At 36.2% G+C, this 16,125-nt stretch overlaps 1 protein-coding gene across 7 annotated transcripts in view; it reads left to right on the top strand.

Moving 5' to 3' along the window:
- The window catches only part of GRIA4 (glutamate ionotropic receptor AMPA type subunit 4), a 380,722-nt gene that overhangs the window by 273,774 nt on the left and 90,823 nt on the right, over positions 1-16,125 (top strand). For all 7 annotated transcript variants that reach the window (XM_030829275.1, XM_003253075.3, XM_003253074.3 and 4 more), the window contains exon 6: positions 12,758-12,811. In XM_030829275.1, coding sequence (XP_030685135.1) covers positions 12,758-12,811 — 54 coding nt within the window. The remainder of the gene's footprint in view (positions 1-12,757; positions 12,812-16,125) is intronic.

Genomic DNA, 16,125 nt, shown 5'->3' with positions numbered 1-16,125 from the left:
TCTGCATATGGCTAGCCAGTTTTCCCAGCACCATTTACTGAATAGGAGATCCTTTCCCCATTGCTTGTTTTTGTAAGGTTTGTCAAAGATCAGATGGTTGTAGATGTATGGTGTTATTTCTGAGAACTCTGTTCTGTTCCATTGGTGTATATATCTGTTTAGGTACCAGTACCATGCTGTTTTGTTTACCGTAGCCTTGTAGTATAGTTTTAAGTCAGGTAGTGTGATGCCTCTGACTTTGTTCTATTTGCTTAGGATTGTCTTGGCTATACAGCCTCTTTTTATGGTTCCATATGAAATTTAAAGTAGTTTTTTCTAACTCTGTGAAGAAAGTCAGTGGTAGCTTGATGGAGACAGCATTGAATCTATAAATTACATTGGACAGTATGGCCATTTTCATGATATTGATTCTTCCTATCCATAAACATGGAATGTTTTTCCATTTGTTTGTGTCCTCTCTTATTTCCTTGAGCAGTGGTTTGTAGTTCCCCTTGAAGAGGTCCTTCACATCCCTTGCAAGTTGGATTCCTAAGTATTTTATTCTCTTTGTAGCAATTGTGAATGGGCGTTCACTATTCATTTGGCTCTCTGTTTGTCTATTATTGGTGTAAAGAAATGCTTGCAATTTTTGCACTTGATTTTGTATCCCAAGACTTTGCTGAAGTTGCTTAACAGCTCAAGGAGATTTTGGGCTGAGAAGATGGGGTTTTCTAAATATACAATCATGTCATCTGCAAAGAGAGATAATTTAACTTCCTCTATTCCTATTTGAATACACTTTATCTCTTTTTCTTGCCAGAACTTCCAATAATGTGCTGAATAGGAGTGGTGAGAGAGGGCATCCTTGTGTTGTGCCAGTTTTCAAAGGGAATGTTTCCAGCTTTTGCCCGTTCAGTATGATATTGGCTGTGGGTTTGTCATGAATAGCTCTTATTATTTTGAGATACGTTCCATCAATACCTAGTTTATTTAGAGTTTTTAGCATGAAGGGGTGTTGAATTTTATCAAAGGGCTTTTCTGCATCTATTGAGATAATCATGTGGTTTTTGTTATTGGTTCTGTTTATGTGATGGATTATGTTTATTGATGTGCATATGTTGAACCAGCCTCACATCCCAGGGATGAAGGCGACTCGATCATGATGGATAAGCTTTTTAATGTGCTGCTGGATTCGGACTGCCAGTATTTTATTGAGGATTTTTGCACTGATGTTCATCAGGGATATTGGCCTGAAATTTTCTTTTTTTGTTGTGTCTCTGCCAGGTTTTGGTATCAGGATGATGCTGACCTCATAAAATGAGTTAGGGAGGAGTCCTTATTTTTCTATTGTTTGGAATTGTTTCAGAAGGAATGCTATCAGCTCCTCTTTGTACCTTTGGTAGAATTCGGCTGTGAATCTGTCAGGTCCTGGGCTTTTTTTGGTTGGTAGCCTATTAATTACTGCCTCAATTTCAGAACTTATTGGTCTATTCAAGGATTCTACTTCTTCCTAGTTTAGTGTTGGGAGGGTGTAGGTGTCCAGGAATTTATCCATTTCTTTTAGATGTTCTAGTTTATTTGCATAGATGTATTTATTGTATTCTCTGATGGTAGTTTGTATTTCTGTGGGATTAGTGGTGATATCCCCTTTATCATTTTTTACTGTGTCTATTTGATTCTTCTCTCTTTTCTTTATTAGTCTTGCTAGTGGTCTATTTTGTTAATCTTTTCAAAAAACTAGCTCCTGTATTCATTAATTTTTTGAAGGGTTTTTGTGTCCCTATCTCCTTCATTTCTGCTCTGATCTTAGTTATTTCTTGTCTTCTGCTAGCTTGTGAATTTGTTTGCTCTTGCTTCTCCAGTTCTTTTACTTGTGATGTTAGGGTGTCGATTTTAGATCTTTCCTGCTTTCTCCTGTGGGCATTTAGTGCTACAAATTTCCCTCTAAACACTGCTTTACCTGTGTCTCATACATTCTAGTACATTGTGTCTTTGTTCTCATTGGTTTCAAAGAACTTATTTATTTCTTCCTTAATTTCGTTATTTACCCAATAGTCATTCAGGAGCAGGTTGTTCAATTTCCACGTAGTTGTGGGGTTTTGAGTGAGTTTCTTAATCCTGAGTTCTAGTTTGAGTTCACTGAGGTCTGAGAGACTGTTTGTTATGATTTTTGTTCTTTTGCATTTGCTGAGGAGTGTTTTACTTCCAATTATGTGGTCAGTTTTAGAATAAGTGTGATGTGTCGCTGAGAAGAATGTATATTCCCTTCATTTGGGGTGGAGAGTTCTGCAGATGTCTATTAAGTCCATTTGGTCCAGAGCTGAGTTCAAGTCCTGAATATCCTTGTTAATTATCTGTCTCATTGATCTGTCTAATATTGACAGTGGGGTGTTACAGTTTCCTATTATTATTGTGTGAGAGTCTAAGTTTCTTTGTAGGTCTCTAAGAACTTGTTTTATGAATCTGGGTGCTCCTTATTGGGTGCATGTATGTTTAGAATTGTTAGCTCTTGTTGCATTTATCCCTTTACCACTATGTAATGCCCTTGTCTTTTTTGATCTTTGTTGGTTTAAAGTCTGTTTTATCAGAGACTAGGAGCACAACCCCTCCTTTTTTTTTTTTTTTTTTTTTTTTTTTTTTTTTTTTTTTTTTTTTTTTTGCTTTCCATTTGCTTGGTATATCTTCCTCCATCTCTTTATTTTGAGCCTATATGTGTCTTTGCACATGAGATGGGTCTCCTGAATACAGCATGCCGATGGGTCTTGACTCTTTATCCAATTTGACAGTCTGTACCTTTTAATTGGGGGCATTTAGCCAGTTTACATTTAAGGTTAATATTGTTATGTGTGAATTTGATCCTGTCATTATAATGCTAGCTGGTTATTTCGCCCGTTAGGTAATGCAGTTTCTTCATAGTGTCGATGGTCTTTACAATTGAGTATGTTTTTTGCAGTGGCTGGTACCAGTTTTTCCTTTCCACATTTAGTGCTACCTTCAGAAGCTCTTGCAAGGCAGGCCTGGTGGTGACAAAATCTCTCAGCATTTGCTTCCCTGTAAAGGATTTTATTTCTCCTTTGCTTATGAAGCTTAGTTTGGCTGGATAGGAAATTCTGGGTTAAAAATTCTACTCTTTAAGAATGTTGAATATTGGCCCCCACTGTCTTCTGGCTTTTAGGGTTTCTGCAGAGAGATCTGCTGTTAGTCTGATGGGCTTCCCTTTGTGGGTAACCCGACCTTTCTCTCTGGCTGCGCTTAACATTTTTTCCTTCATTTCAACCTTGGTGAATCTAACGATTACGTGTCTTGGGGTTGCTCTTCTTGAGGAGTATCTTTGTGGTGTTCTCTGTATTTCCTGAATTTGACTGTCAGCCTATCTTGCTAGGTTGAGGAAGTTCTCCTGGATAATATCCTGAAGAGTGTTTTCCAACTTGGTTCCCTTCTCCTCGTCACTTTCAGGTACACCAATCAAATGTAGGTTTGGTCTTTTCTCATAGTCTCATATTTCTTGGAGGCTTTGTTCACTCCTTATCATTATTTTTTCTCTAATCTTGTCTTCATGCTTTATTTCATTAAATTGATCTTTAATCTCTGATATCCTTTCTTCTGCATGATCAATTCAGCTATTGATATTTGTGTATGCTTCACAAAGTTCTCGTGCTGTGTTTTTCAGCTCCATCAGGTCATTTATGTTCTTCTCTAAACTGGTTATTCTAGTTAGCAATTCCTCTAACCTTTTTTCAAGGTTCTTAGCTTCCTTGCATTGGGTTAGAACATGCTCCTTTAGCCCGGAGTAGTTTGTTATTACCCACCTTTTGAAGCCTACTTCTGTCAATTGATCAAACTCATCCTCTGTCCAGTTCTGTTACCTTGCTGGCAAGGAGTTGTGATCCTTTGGAGGAGAAGAGGCATTCTGGTTTTTGGAATTTTCAGCCTTTTTGCACTGGTTTTTCCTCATCTTCATGGATTTATCTACCTTTGGTCTTTGATGTTGGTTACCTTCAGATGGGGTTTTGTGTGGACATCCTTTTTGTTGATATTGATGCTATTCTTTTCTGTTTGTTAGTTTCCCTTCTAACAGGCCCCTCTTCTCCAGATCTGCTGCAGTTTGCTGGAGGTCCACTCCAGACCCTGTTTGCCGGGGTATCACCAGCAGAGGCTGCAGTACAGCAAAGATTGCTGCCTGTTCCTTCCTCTGGAAGCTTCATCCCAAAGGGGCACCCATCAGATGCCAGCTGAAGCTCTCCTGTATGAAGTGTCTGTTGGCCCCTACTGGGAGGTGTCTCCCAGTCAGGAGGCATGGGGGTCAGGGACCCACATGAGGAGGCAGTCTGTCCCTTAGCAGAGCTCAAGTGCTGTGCTGGGAGATCATTGCCCTCTTCAGAGCTGGCAGGCAGGAATGTTTAATCCTGCTGAAGCTGTGCCCACAGCCACCCCTTCCCCAAGGTGCTCTGTCACAGGGAGATGGGAGTTTTATCTATAAGCCCATGACTGGGGCTGCTGCCTTTCTTTCAGAGATGCCCTGTACAGAGAGGAAGAATTTAGAGAGGCAGTCTGGCTACAGCAGCTTTGCTGAGCTATGGTGTGCTCCGCCCAGTTCAAACTTCCCGGAGGCTTTGTTTACAATGTGAGGTAATGGCAGAGGCTCTTCCCCACACCAAGCTGGAATGTGCCAGGTTGACTTCAGACTGCTGTGCTGGCAGTGAGAATTTCAACCAGTGGATCTTAGCTTGCTAGGCTCCATGGTGGTGGGATCCACTGAGCTAGATAACTTGGCTCCCTGGCTTCAGTCCCCTTTCCAGAGGAATGAATGGTTCTGTCTCATTGGCATTCCAGGTGCCACTGGGGTATGAAAAAAAAGTCCTGCAACTAGCTCAGTGTCTGCCCAAATGGCCTACCAGCTTTGTGCTTGAAATCCAGGGTCCTGGTGGTGTAGGCACCCGAGGGAATCTCCCGGTCTGCAGGTTGTGAAGACTGTGAGAAGAGCGTAGTATCTGGGCCAGAATGCACCGTTCCTCAAGGCACAGTCTCTCACAGCTTCCCTTGTCTAGGGGAGGGAGTTCCCTGACTCCTTGCACTTTCCAGGCAAGGTGACACCCCACCCTGCTTCTGCTCACCCTCCATGGGCTGCACCCACTGTCTAACCAGTCCCAGTGAGATGAGCCAGGTATCTCAGTTGGAAATGCAGAAATCACTCGCCTTCTGCGTTGATCTCACTGGGAGTGGCAGACCGGAGCTGCTCCTATTTGGCCATCTTGCCCAGGTCTCCAGTAGTTTAATGTTTAATTGATCACTTTGAGCTTGTTTTACATAAATAAAATTATCTATTGGACTGAGTTGGATTTGCATTAAATTTAGGATACGTACATGAACTGTCATTTTAAATATACATTTGGAAAAGTACAAGCTACACAAAACTAAATCCAAGTTATTTAAGCTTTTCTGCTAATTTGCTTTATTATGCATATATGAAGAAATTGCAAACCCAGACTAGGATGCATTAAAGTTTACCTGATAGTTCTCCACCTGTGTGTCCCTGTCTTCGCCCCACACAAAATGGAATTAGGAACACTTTGTATATATACTGCTATTCAAATAAGCAATATGTTCAGACAGGAGATTATTTGTAAGAAAAGAATTGTGTCTTTGTTTCATTATGAGAAAGCTTGGATTTCTCATAAACAGGTTTGGTATTCATCAATTATCTAATATGATAGACAATGTTATTCTCACAGGTATATATTTTGTTCATTTTTCTCTTATGAAAGATATATTAATATTGGCCAAAAATTAGTCTGAATTCCTGTGGTCTAAAGAAGGGAACAGGGTGTAGTGAAAACAGTATGGAAACTATAGTCAGAAGACCCAGCTGGAGTTCCAGCTTCATCACTTAATGACTATATTTATTTAATGTAATTGTTTATGAAAGGAAGGAATTACCCCTTCCACCTACATCTTATTAGAATTATATTTATATTGTTTCTTACAAATGTTTCTTTAATTTAAAAAGAGCTTGCTTCTAATGGTTCTTTCAAGCTATTACATGTGCTTCAAATTCACAATCACAAATGCCATACAATCATTTACACCTCTTTGCAAATATTTTAAATCACCAAATTAAGATGCTATTAAATCAAAATGGAGCTGTGCTAAGAATTGTTCATAGTTTAGATGATGAGAATCTTATTATCCAGGGCTTGTAGATGTAGAATTTTAGAACCACCATGATAGGCAGAGAGAAAGATATACTCTAAAAGTGCTTTTCAATAGCCATTGGCAGTTCCATGGTGGGATAAAGGGGTGGCATGGAACAAACACAGGACCAGGAATCAAACAGCTGAATTTCAGCACTTGCTTTTCACTATATAGTTCTAGAACCCTATCCAAACCATATCTCTTGTAGGGCACTCAGTTTGCTAATCAATAAAATTGGGGAGAGGTGCATATAAAGTGATCTAAAATCTGTGACCTGAAGAAATAATAAAAAACCAGTACTAAGAATGGCTATTCACAAGTGAAGACATTTTGAAGGTGAAAATTGTTAGAAATAGAAATAATTTACTAAATAAAGACACTGAATCATTCCTATTAGCCTATGTGAGAGTAAACCTTTTTCAACAGTTTAGATATCTAAATAGAGGTATGGTATCCTATGCAACCTGAGTTTTTAATTATACCTAGAGAGTAAGTATTTAAATATAACATAAATATATTATGATACAGAGATGAAAAGCTTGGGATGATTAGCCAACAAAAGTATTTTTTTACATTATCAATTCTACTACTATATTGGTTCAGTTTTTTACCTGGAGACCGTCATAGTTGATTGCCCCCAGAGGCTGACCCTAAAACAAAGATTTGTGTGCACACAGTTTGATTGGGAGGTAAACAACAGGCTGAAAGGGGAGTAGAGAAATTCAGTCAATGAAAGGTGCATTTATCAAGAAAATTACGATCTGAGTGACAGACGGTTAATCCCATTTGGAATGAGTGTAAACTAATTACTGCAGGAGGCTAGTGTAGAACGAACACTTCGGAATCATGTCACTTGTTGGGCAAGGGAATTGGAGTACTTATGCACCAACTCCTGTCAGTAATTGTATGTGGGCTGCTGGGAAGGAGGGCATTAATGCTCTGGCACTTCTAAACTCTTCCCTCTCCAAGAGCAATGCCAGCTCTGTAGACCACAGAAAACCTACAGGCAAGGAAATTCAGGTGTTGGCTGTTGGAAGGTAAGCAGGTATGCATTGACATGACAAGGGAACAGACGAGGCAAGACATTGATGGTGTCTATTATGGTGACTGACCAGAGAGACATCAGATTGTATGGCTTCACAGGACTCTGTCATCCAAAGGACCACCCTATCCCAACATCTTTCACTGAAAGTCAGTCAGACTTTGCTAGGAACTTCCAGTGACAGACAGACACTACTTTGAGAGGCAGTCATTCCCTTTATGAGAAACTCTTCCTTCTCTCTCCTTCCTCCAAAAAAGAGTTCTTCCTAATTAGAAACTTCCATAATTTCTGACGTCTCCAAGTATAGAAGAAAATAAACACACACACACACACACCCCTGCATACACACATACACACACAGACTCACACACAAATTTGTACGTGCATTGGTATATCATTTCCTTTAAAATATCTGATAAGAATTTACATTACCTAGCCTCCTCCTAAATCTCATCTCACACAAAACAGCCTTAGTTTTTTGGGGTCTGAAGTACTTTATTTTTCCCACCCCATTTTACATCACAGCCCTGAAGCTGAAGTCCTGCTGTTATCTTACAAGGTTGTAGTTTAAGTCTGTTGTTTGTTTGCAAAAGGCCCTTGCCTTATATTTTTCTTTTGATGGAACTGAAGTGATACTAAAGTTTTTGTTTTTATCTGAAGTAAAATATTTTAAAGCATTTTGAAAATCAACATTTGGGGAACATTTGGGAGTCTGGAATTTCTATAGAAAAAGAGGACTAGTGAAAGTGACTGCCCTCGTGACAATAAGTTTACAACATTTACCAGTATCATGGCCCTAACACCTCTGAATATGTTGTGCCATTTTCTCCATGTCACTGAATTCTCTGGAACATGAAAACAACTGAGGAAGGAATTTCCAGTTGACTTATAAGATCAAATTAAGAGAAAAACCAATTATTTCTATTCTAGTGTGCCATTGCATGTCTTTAGTTGGAAGACCATTTTCAGTAGAATGATCACACCCTGGTAGTAATAGTTGGAAATAATATACAGCAACTTTTATAGAAGGACTCCTGAGTACTTTATAAACTATTGATATATAAAGGATTAATGTAAAATCTGATTGTGGATTAAAGGCCAAACTATCATTAATTTGCAAGTCTCAAATTGACCTTAATATATTAGTGTTTCTGACATTTATATCCTGATTAACTTCTTTATTCATTCCTTGAATCAATATTTATTTAGTGTCTATTCATTCTTAAAAGTCTGCCTTGTTCTCTTAAGCAAGTGATATCACTTCTTGAAACCCACTGCATTCCCCTTATTCTGCTCTGTATTTTAGCCATTTCTGTGTGTCTCTTCCCCTTATGAGATAATATAGCCATTTCTGTTGTGTCTCTTCCCCTTATGAGATAATAAACACCCTTGTAACAGCAGCACTGACAGACTTATCTTTATAATCCTTAAATCTCTTAGCCTTAATGTATAGGTAGGAAGTACCCCATTGGCATTTGTTGAACTAAATTGAACTGAAAAGTGAAGTCAATATGGAAAAGTGTCCTGATTCATTTTCTCCAACTTCCATCAAAGACTAAGGATTTGGAAGTTGCATTCTTGAAGATTGGCTATGCCATAATTTGTTAACAAAACAGTTAAAAATTACAGTGTTTGTACCTGACATTCATCTTATTAATATGCATAGGCCTGATTGCCTGATTATAGAACTTAATTATTTGACCAGCACCATGGATATTCCTAAACAACTCTCTGCTTCTTAAAAATCAAAAACAAAACAAACAAACAAAAACCCACACACAGGGAAAAAAAAGTAATGACAAGAATCAATTAGTCACTTCTCTTAAACACATTATTTTGGTAAGGATAATCATCATTGAGAATGTATGATTGATCCTTCCTAACCTATTCTACAGAACTCTAAACAGACACTGGATCATTATTTTTAGTCTAGTTTCACCCTCTATTTCTTTTAAAAATATAAAATATGCAGATTCTCTGCCCCTACATTTTTCTGTCTTTAGGAAAGGCCGTAATTAATTTTGCAACCAAGTACTCACCCTGGGCGTTGTTTTCCCATGACAACTAAGCCAACCACACTTGTGTGAAGACAGTGCCGTTTTATATTCCTATCTTTCAACTCAAACTGTTTCTTTTCCCTACTTATATATTTTTTAAAAAGCAATTACATAGGAGATACAAGGTTTGGTCTGCACCCACAGGAAACTCATTCAAATTTATTCTTTACAGAAGATATTCTTCACTTCTGTTGAGACGATGAAAGCCATGTGAAACCACAACCATGACACTGTCAGTTTTACACAATCATTTAAAAATAAACAACACCCTATTTACAGGACACCACTCAATGGATTGTAAATCGAATTTTTTCACAAAGAAACTAAGGCAATGAGAACTTCACAGCGTTTGTGCAGTACATTTGTTTTTTTCCCAGCTAGGATCTGACTCAGCAGAGATACTGATGCCTCTAGCATCACCAGCCAGGTAAATGAATCTCCAGATTCCTACTCCCCAAGCTCTCAGTTTCCAGAATGTTGATGCATATGGAGCTCTGCAAGACCTTTTGTGCCACAAATTTTCTCCCTTTCAGTTGCTTGTGGTATTATAAGTCCTCTTTGAAAATGCGTTGTACAAGCTTTAATTTATTATAGTTTTTTTGCTAAACAATCTTGAATGGACAATGAGTTCTTTATGGAGACACCCAGTGCAGAATTTTTACTGGTTCCACATCTTTTTTACATTTACAAGTATTTGCACTTAAAATGGATTTTTAAAATAAAACTGACACATTTTTGACTGTAGTCACAAAGAAATCACAAGCTGAAAGTGTTAAGAAATAAGAGGCAGGGTGGGGACAGGGGCTTAGAGAGAGTGCAAAAAGGCATACATAGCCACACCAGAAAAACATATAGTGAATCAGCAAGAGATAAATAATGGATTGCTGAGTGGCAACAACCCCTGCTGAAGCCAAATAGCAGTAATCTGTAGTGGACTCCATAATAGAATATGCCATTTCCTGGCTGAGTACCATCAAGCATCCTCCTGATAATTATCTTTTGCACAAGCTAGACTGGAGATTCCCAGAAAATAAGATGGCTCTATCCTGCTCCAGCCATGTTAAATCACTCATGTCCAGATTGCCCAATATGACACCTAATTCAGCTATTTCATAAACCGAGCTTTCTCCACAATCCCATCTATTTGTTGCTTGTCCTCGTCTTCATGGTAAGATTCTCAAGGAAAGTTCTGTTTTAGATAAATTGTGGACTAGATAAATCTGGCAATATAAAACATGGAGAAAGGTTATGTAAAATATTATAAATGCGTAGCTGAACTTCCAAGAAAGTAAAGAAAATCTTCAGGGGCCAAGATGACAGGAAGCTGTGATGAAGGAAATTGCCAGATTGGGTAGGCTGATTGGGCATTTAATGCTTTCCCAAGAACAGAAGCTTTGTGTTCAGTAAAGTCAATACATAAAGCCAGACCAGTGAAGGGCAACAGCCCAATAAAAGGGTATAGCTGAAAAAATTCTGTGCCCTGTACAGAGTCAACTAAGTGGTTTCTGCCTTGGCCTAGGCTTAGTGTGGTGAGGAAAATATCTTCCTTGAGAATTTGTCATCACAGCCTTGTTCTTGAGGCAGATTGTATCTTGAATTTACATCATATACTGTGGTCTGGGAATCTAGAAGCTGAGAACTTATCATAAAAGTGGCCCCAGGCCAGTGATACCAACATTGCAGTATCTATTAGAAGCAAACAGAAAACATCTTTGAAGGATTATTTTAAGAGATATTGGCAGTGAATTTCCCAGGATTGTTAAAGGGCAATCAGCCCTCATAGTCAGGAAGTACAAAAAATCCTAAATAATATGAACAGAAATTAAAAAGTAAAAATCTAAAGAACTTGTACTGAAACTGGAGAACATTAAAAATAGAAAGAAGTCGTGGGGTGGGGGGAGGGGGGAGGGACAGCATTAGGAGATATACCTAATGCTAAATGACGAGTTAATGGTTGCAGCAAAACAACATGGCACATGGATACATATGTAACAAACCTGCACATTGTGCACATGTACCCTAAAACCTAAAGTATAATAATAATAATAATAATAATAAAAAAAAAACATAAGATCAGCAGAAATTTTATTTCACCAATAGCCAGGTATACAAAACTCTTTTCCAGCACAACTCATATGTTCTGATCTTATTTATTTATTTATTTATTTTATTTTTATTGTTGTGGGTAAATAGTAGTATATATATTTATGAGGTCCATGAGATGTTTTGATACAGGCATGCAATGAGTAATGATCACATTATGGAGAATGGGGTATCCACCTCCTCAAGCATTTATCCTTTGTGTTATAAACAATCCAATTACACCCTTTTAGTTATTTTTAAAATGTACAATTAAGTTATTATTGACTATAGTCACCCTGTTGTGCTATAAAATAGTATGTCTTATTCATTCTTTCTAGCTATTTTTTCTGTACCCATTAACCATTCCCACCTCCCTCCCACCCCCACTACCCTTCCCAGCCTCTGATAACCATTTTTCTACTCTCTATGTCCATCATATATTCTGATTTTAAAAGAGTTTTCCCACATTTCATACAGAAGTCACTCAACTACACAGAATTATTTTTATGGGATAATAAAATGCTTAAAATAATTTAATTTTTGTCTTTGACAATGAACGTACCTGAAAATTGTGGCTTTCACTGTTATCATTGATGACACCAGTGAAGTTACAAAGCTGCTCATTAGTAACTGAAATTAGATTTTCTCTTGTTGAAGGAATTTTCAGTTTTTCAGAGAATGAGGGTTGTAATCTCTAATGCAAAAATAAAATTGAACTTTGAAAAGATCTCTAGTACTTTTTTTAAAAAAAGATGTTTGAGTTTCTAATTTCCTAAACATTTCTGAAAACATTCTCAAAAATAAAAAGAATCCAACAGAGAGAAAAGCTTTTTGATGGTTTTTTTTTTCCTTTTGTAATTATAAGAAAACACTACTGCATTCATATACAGGTGAGAATTCACTAAATATTTTCTGCTATTAGAGATGTCTATAAACAGAGATTGTGCCTTAGAAAAACCTTGCTTGCTACTCAGTCTACTCATAGATGATTATTCTTACCCTATGAAGACACCGAGCAGCCTATCTTCCATTTTTATAAATTATCAATAAGTGAAGTATGCCTAAATTCTTTGGATGAAAATCATTTTAAGTTTCCATGTTGATGTATTCTCATGAGAAATATATGTAAATGTTGGTTCATAGCATTGTCATTCTTTTTAAGGAGATTATAATAATTTTCTGAACGAGGTTGATAGAATGTGATTTAAATAAAAGTGGTACTTTTTACCACTTATTTTGAATATGGCTTATCAATTCTTCTAACTATAATGTGTGACTTTTATTTTTTAAAAAACTATCATTTTTCCATCATGATTCTACAAGGAATTATGCTAAAATAATAATTTTAAAATAATATTTCAGTGAACTAAAATTGATTTTCTCTTATTTGCTTATATCTTCACAGATTGTAAGTGTTGGAAAGCATGTTAAAGGCTACCATTATATCATTGCAAACTTGGTAAGAACTTCTTATTTTCTACTTTTCATAAGAATTGCTCAAGCACACAAGATTATTTTAACTGTGCCTTAAGATAATGCATCAATAAATAGAGTACATTACTTACTAAGCTTTTAATAACACATGATATTTTATTGCAATGATCATTAAATTTCATAAGTAGAATTCAATATATTTTTATGCAGATTAGCTTGGTATCTGCTAAAGAGACCTTTAAAAGAAATGATAATGGTTACTTTGCTACGATACTACTTGTCAAATTAAATAATTTTCTCCGTCTAAATGATAAATGCTACTTTATAGATAAAGACAGCCAATATTTGGATATTACAATAATGATCTAAACTAATAGCTTATGTCCTCTAATTTTAAGAATAACTATATAATGGCTATATAAGAAAATCTTTTAAATAGGAGTAATCCAAATTTTAAAAAATTATGTCAACTTTTCACATATCATATAGAAATGGCTAACAAACGAGATACACACATTTTTATGAAATTCTTAAAGGTCTGAGAGAAATCCTTTTAGATATCTTGGCAAGGCTCATTGAATATGTCTTGTTAACCATGTGGTGCAGGGGGTAGATTGTGTATGGAGCAGCCCAGCCTCTCTTGCTTTATTATAGAGTACCATTTGCCCTAAGGGCCTGATTCCCAAAGTGATTTATACTGGAGAAGTTAAGGATGTTTTCTCCTTTTTCTATTTTTATGACACTTTTTTTTATGACTATCTTGCGCTTGAAACAGGAAAGAAACTAAAGGATGCAAAAGAGATTCAGATCTACCCATTTTTTCCATATGGCAAGTGGACTGTCACACTTTGAGACAGGAATTTTCCGTCTTTAGTGAACTGGGTTTGGTCGTGGATCTGAGATATTAAAATACAGCAAAATACTGTGAACCATTATTATATTGTGTTTCTTAGATAAAGTATAATCTTGCGACTTAATGGATTATCATGAAAATACTGAGAAATTTTGACTTGTCTTTTTCATTGCTTTTAGTAGGCTGTTTTAGTAGAGTGTTTCACTATTTTTTATAAAAATATAAAATTTAAGACAAATATATTCTGGTATTAATTACTGTAAGAGAAAAAAACTTAGGATTATGAGATAACTAAGTACAGTGAAATTGTACAATGAGACTCTAATGACTTTTATAGCAAATAGGAGGTTTTGTCATCTATTCTTACAAACAATAGAACTGAGGGGAAAAAAATCAATGTGTTATATGTAGATTATCATTCCAGAAATGAGTTGCTGAGATTGGCAATTAAAATAAATAAATCAATACAAGATGGAATGAATTAATATTTGTAATACTCCAAAGGATATCGTAAACAGCCCTAGGAGATAGCAGTGTATTTAAGTTATCTAGAGTTCCAGTATATGAAGTAGAAAACCATTTTTGTTTGCAGTAGGGACTAGAACCATCACTTTCACTAAAAATTCAGCAAGTTTTATTATATGTGGTTGATATCTTTGTAACACATGATTAGATCAGTGGCTGCCACGGACATACATTATAATATAGTGTATTAATATGGATTCTATTTACTTATTCATTTATCCCTAAAGGACTATTACTTATAACACTAGAGTAGTTTTTATTTTATTGAGCCAATCAACAACTATTTTTGAGAGCTATGTGCATAAGATTCTCAAATGTGAAGTCAATTCAGAATCCAAATGAGTAATTACATCAACATCATACTTAAGGTTGAAAGACTGAATGATTTTCCCCTAAAATCCGGAACAAGATAAGAGTGTCCCCTCTCACCACTTCTATTGAACTTTGTACTGAAGGTTCTATTACAGGTATTTAGGTAAAATCAATAAAAGGCATCCAGATTGAAAAGGAAGAAGATTATATGTATATAAAAATACTAAGGAATCAAAAAATATTTGCAGAACTAATAAGTTCCGCAGGGTTGCAGAATGCAAGGTGAATATACAACAGTTTATTGTATGTCTATATACTAGCAATAATATTCTAAAAATTAAACCAAGAAAATATTTCATTGATAATTTACAATTACAATTTAGAATTAATGGAGAACTGCTATACTTAAACCAGCTCATCAAGGGTGATTTAACAGTATTAGTAAAAAACTGATGTCTACAATAACAATTCTTACTTGTGATTGGATGGTTACAAATATTCCAGAATATTTAAAATATTCTGTAGTCACAATGTCGAATATAAAAGCAGAAGGTATGAAGTCCAACCCATATTTACCAAAAAGAGAACAATGAAATTTAGCAGACATCAATATGTGATGCATGAAATTGGGTCATGAACTTACAGACATGCATTTTTGTAAAAGTCAAGGACCTACCTTATTTAAACAAGGTTAATTAACTCCCTGGAGAAACTGAGTTTAAATATAGGTGTTCTTTAGAGTCTTTAAAAACGATAATCTTTTAAACCAAGAAACAAAGTAAGGAATGTCACCGAAATATTGGCTTCATAATGGTCTTTAAATTTTTTGGCTGAAATACAGAAAGCAGATTTCATGTAATTAAACAAAATAATAGGCAATTTCTTTGTGAATAAGGATGCAAATAAGTTGTGAATGCTCTCTGGCATTATTTTAAATTGTCTTGTCATTATCTGTAAGTTGAACTTTTCTTCTTCAATTAACAACCATTCAATCTCCTTTATCATTCTATCCTGATAAAACGAGAATACATTGATGTATTCTATGCCCCTCTGATCTTAGCTTTTGGAGCTATTGCAGTGTGCTGGCATCTCACCTCCAACCAGGCCAAAAGAAGTAGAAATCCTTTCCCTTAATACTCAAGCCTGAACCTGCAGAAGGTCCAAGAGGGGCCACAGGGAGCTAACATCATCTGAACAGTATGAGCTATGCCTGATATATAATTGAATGGGCATGCCTCTCCCTGATTCTTGAAATTTCTCTGTGATTATCTCTGCCACTATATTTAACAATTGCATATTAAGTGTGAGTAAAACCTGTTAGAAATGAAAGATTGCTGCGATTCTTTTTTCTTTTCTATGTCCTATATGGGATTTGTACGTAGGTGCATGTATGTTTTATTAAACCGATCATCTAGAGGTCCTGGTGAAAGCATATGATATCACAATAGATTAAGCTCTGTTCCAAAAATTTCCCAGAGAAGTAGAGGCAGGAAAACCTTATCTGTCAGTTGGTTTATCCTAGTCTGTTTCTTAGAGATTCAAGTAAGAAAACTGCTTCCCTAATTTGCCCCTAGACTTTCTCTTTCCTAGTTCTTCTTTCATTTAGCTGTCAGTTATTTTTTAAAGACAAGTATGATGATATCGTTTGC

The sequence above is a fragment of the Nomascus leucogenys genome, chromosome 15 (genome assembly GCF_006542625.1).
Source record: "Nomascus leucogenys isolate Asia chromosome 15, Asia_NLE_v1, whole genome shotgun sequence".
NCBI lineage: Eukaryota > Metazoa > Chordata > Mammalia > Primates > Hylobatidae > Nomascus > Nomascus leucogenys.
This window is presented reverse-complemented; position numbering and strand designations above follow the sequence as displayed.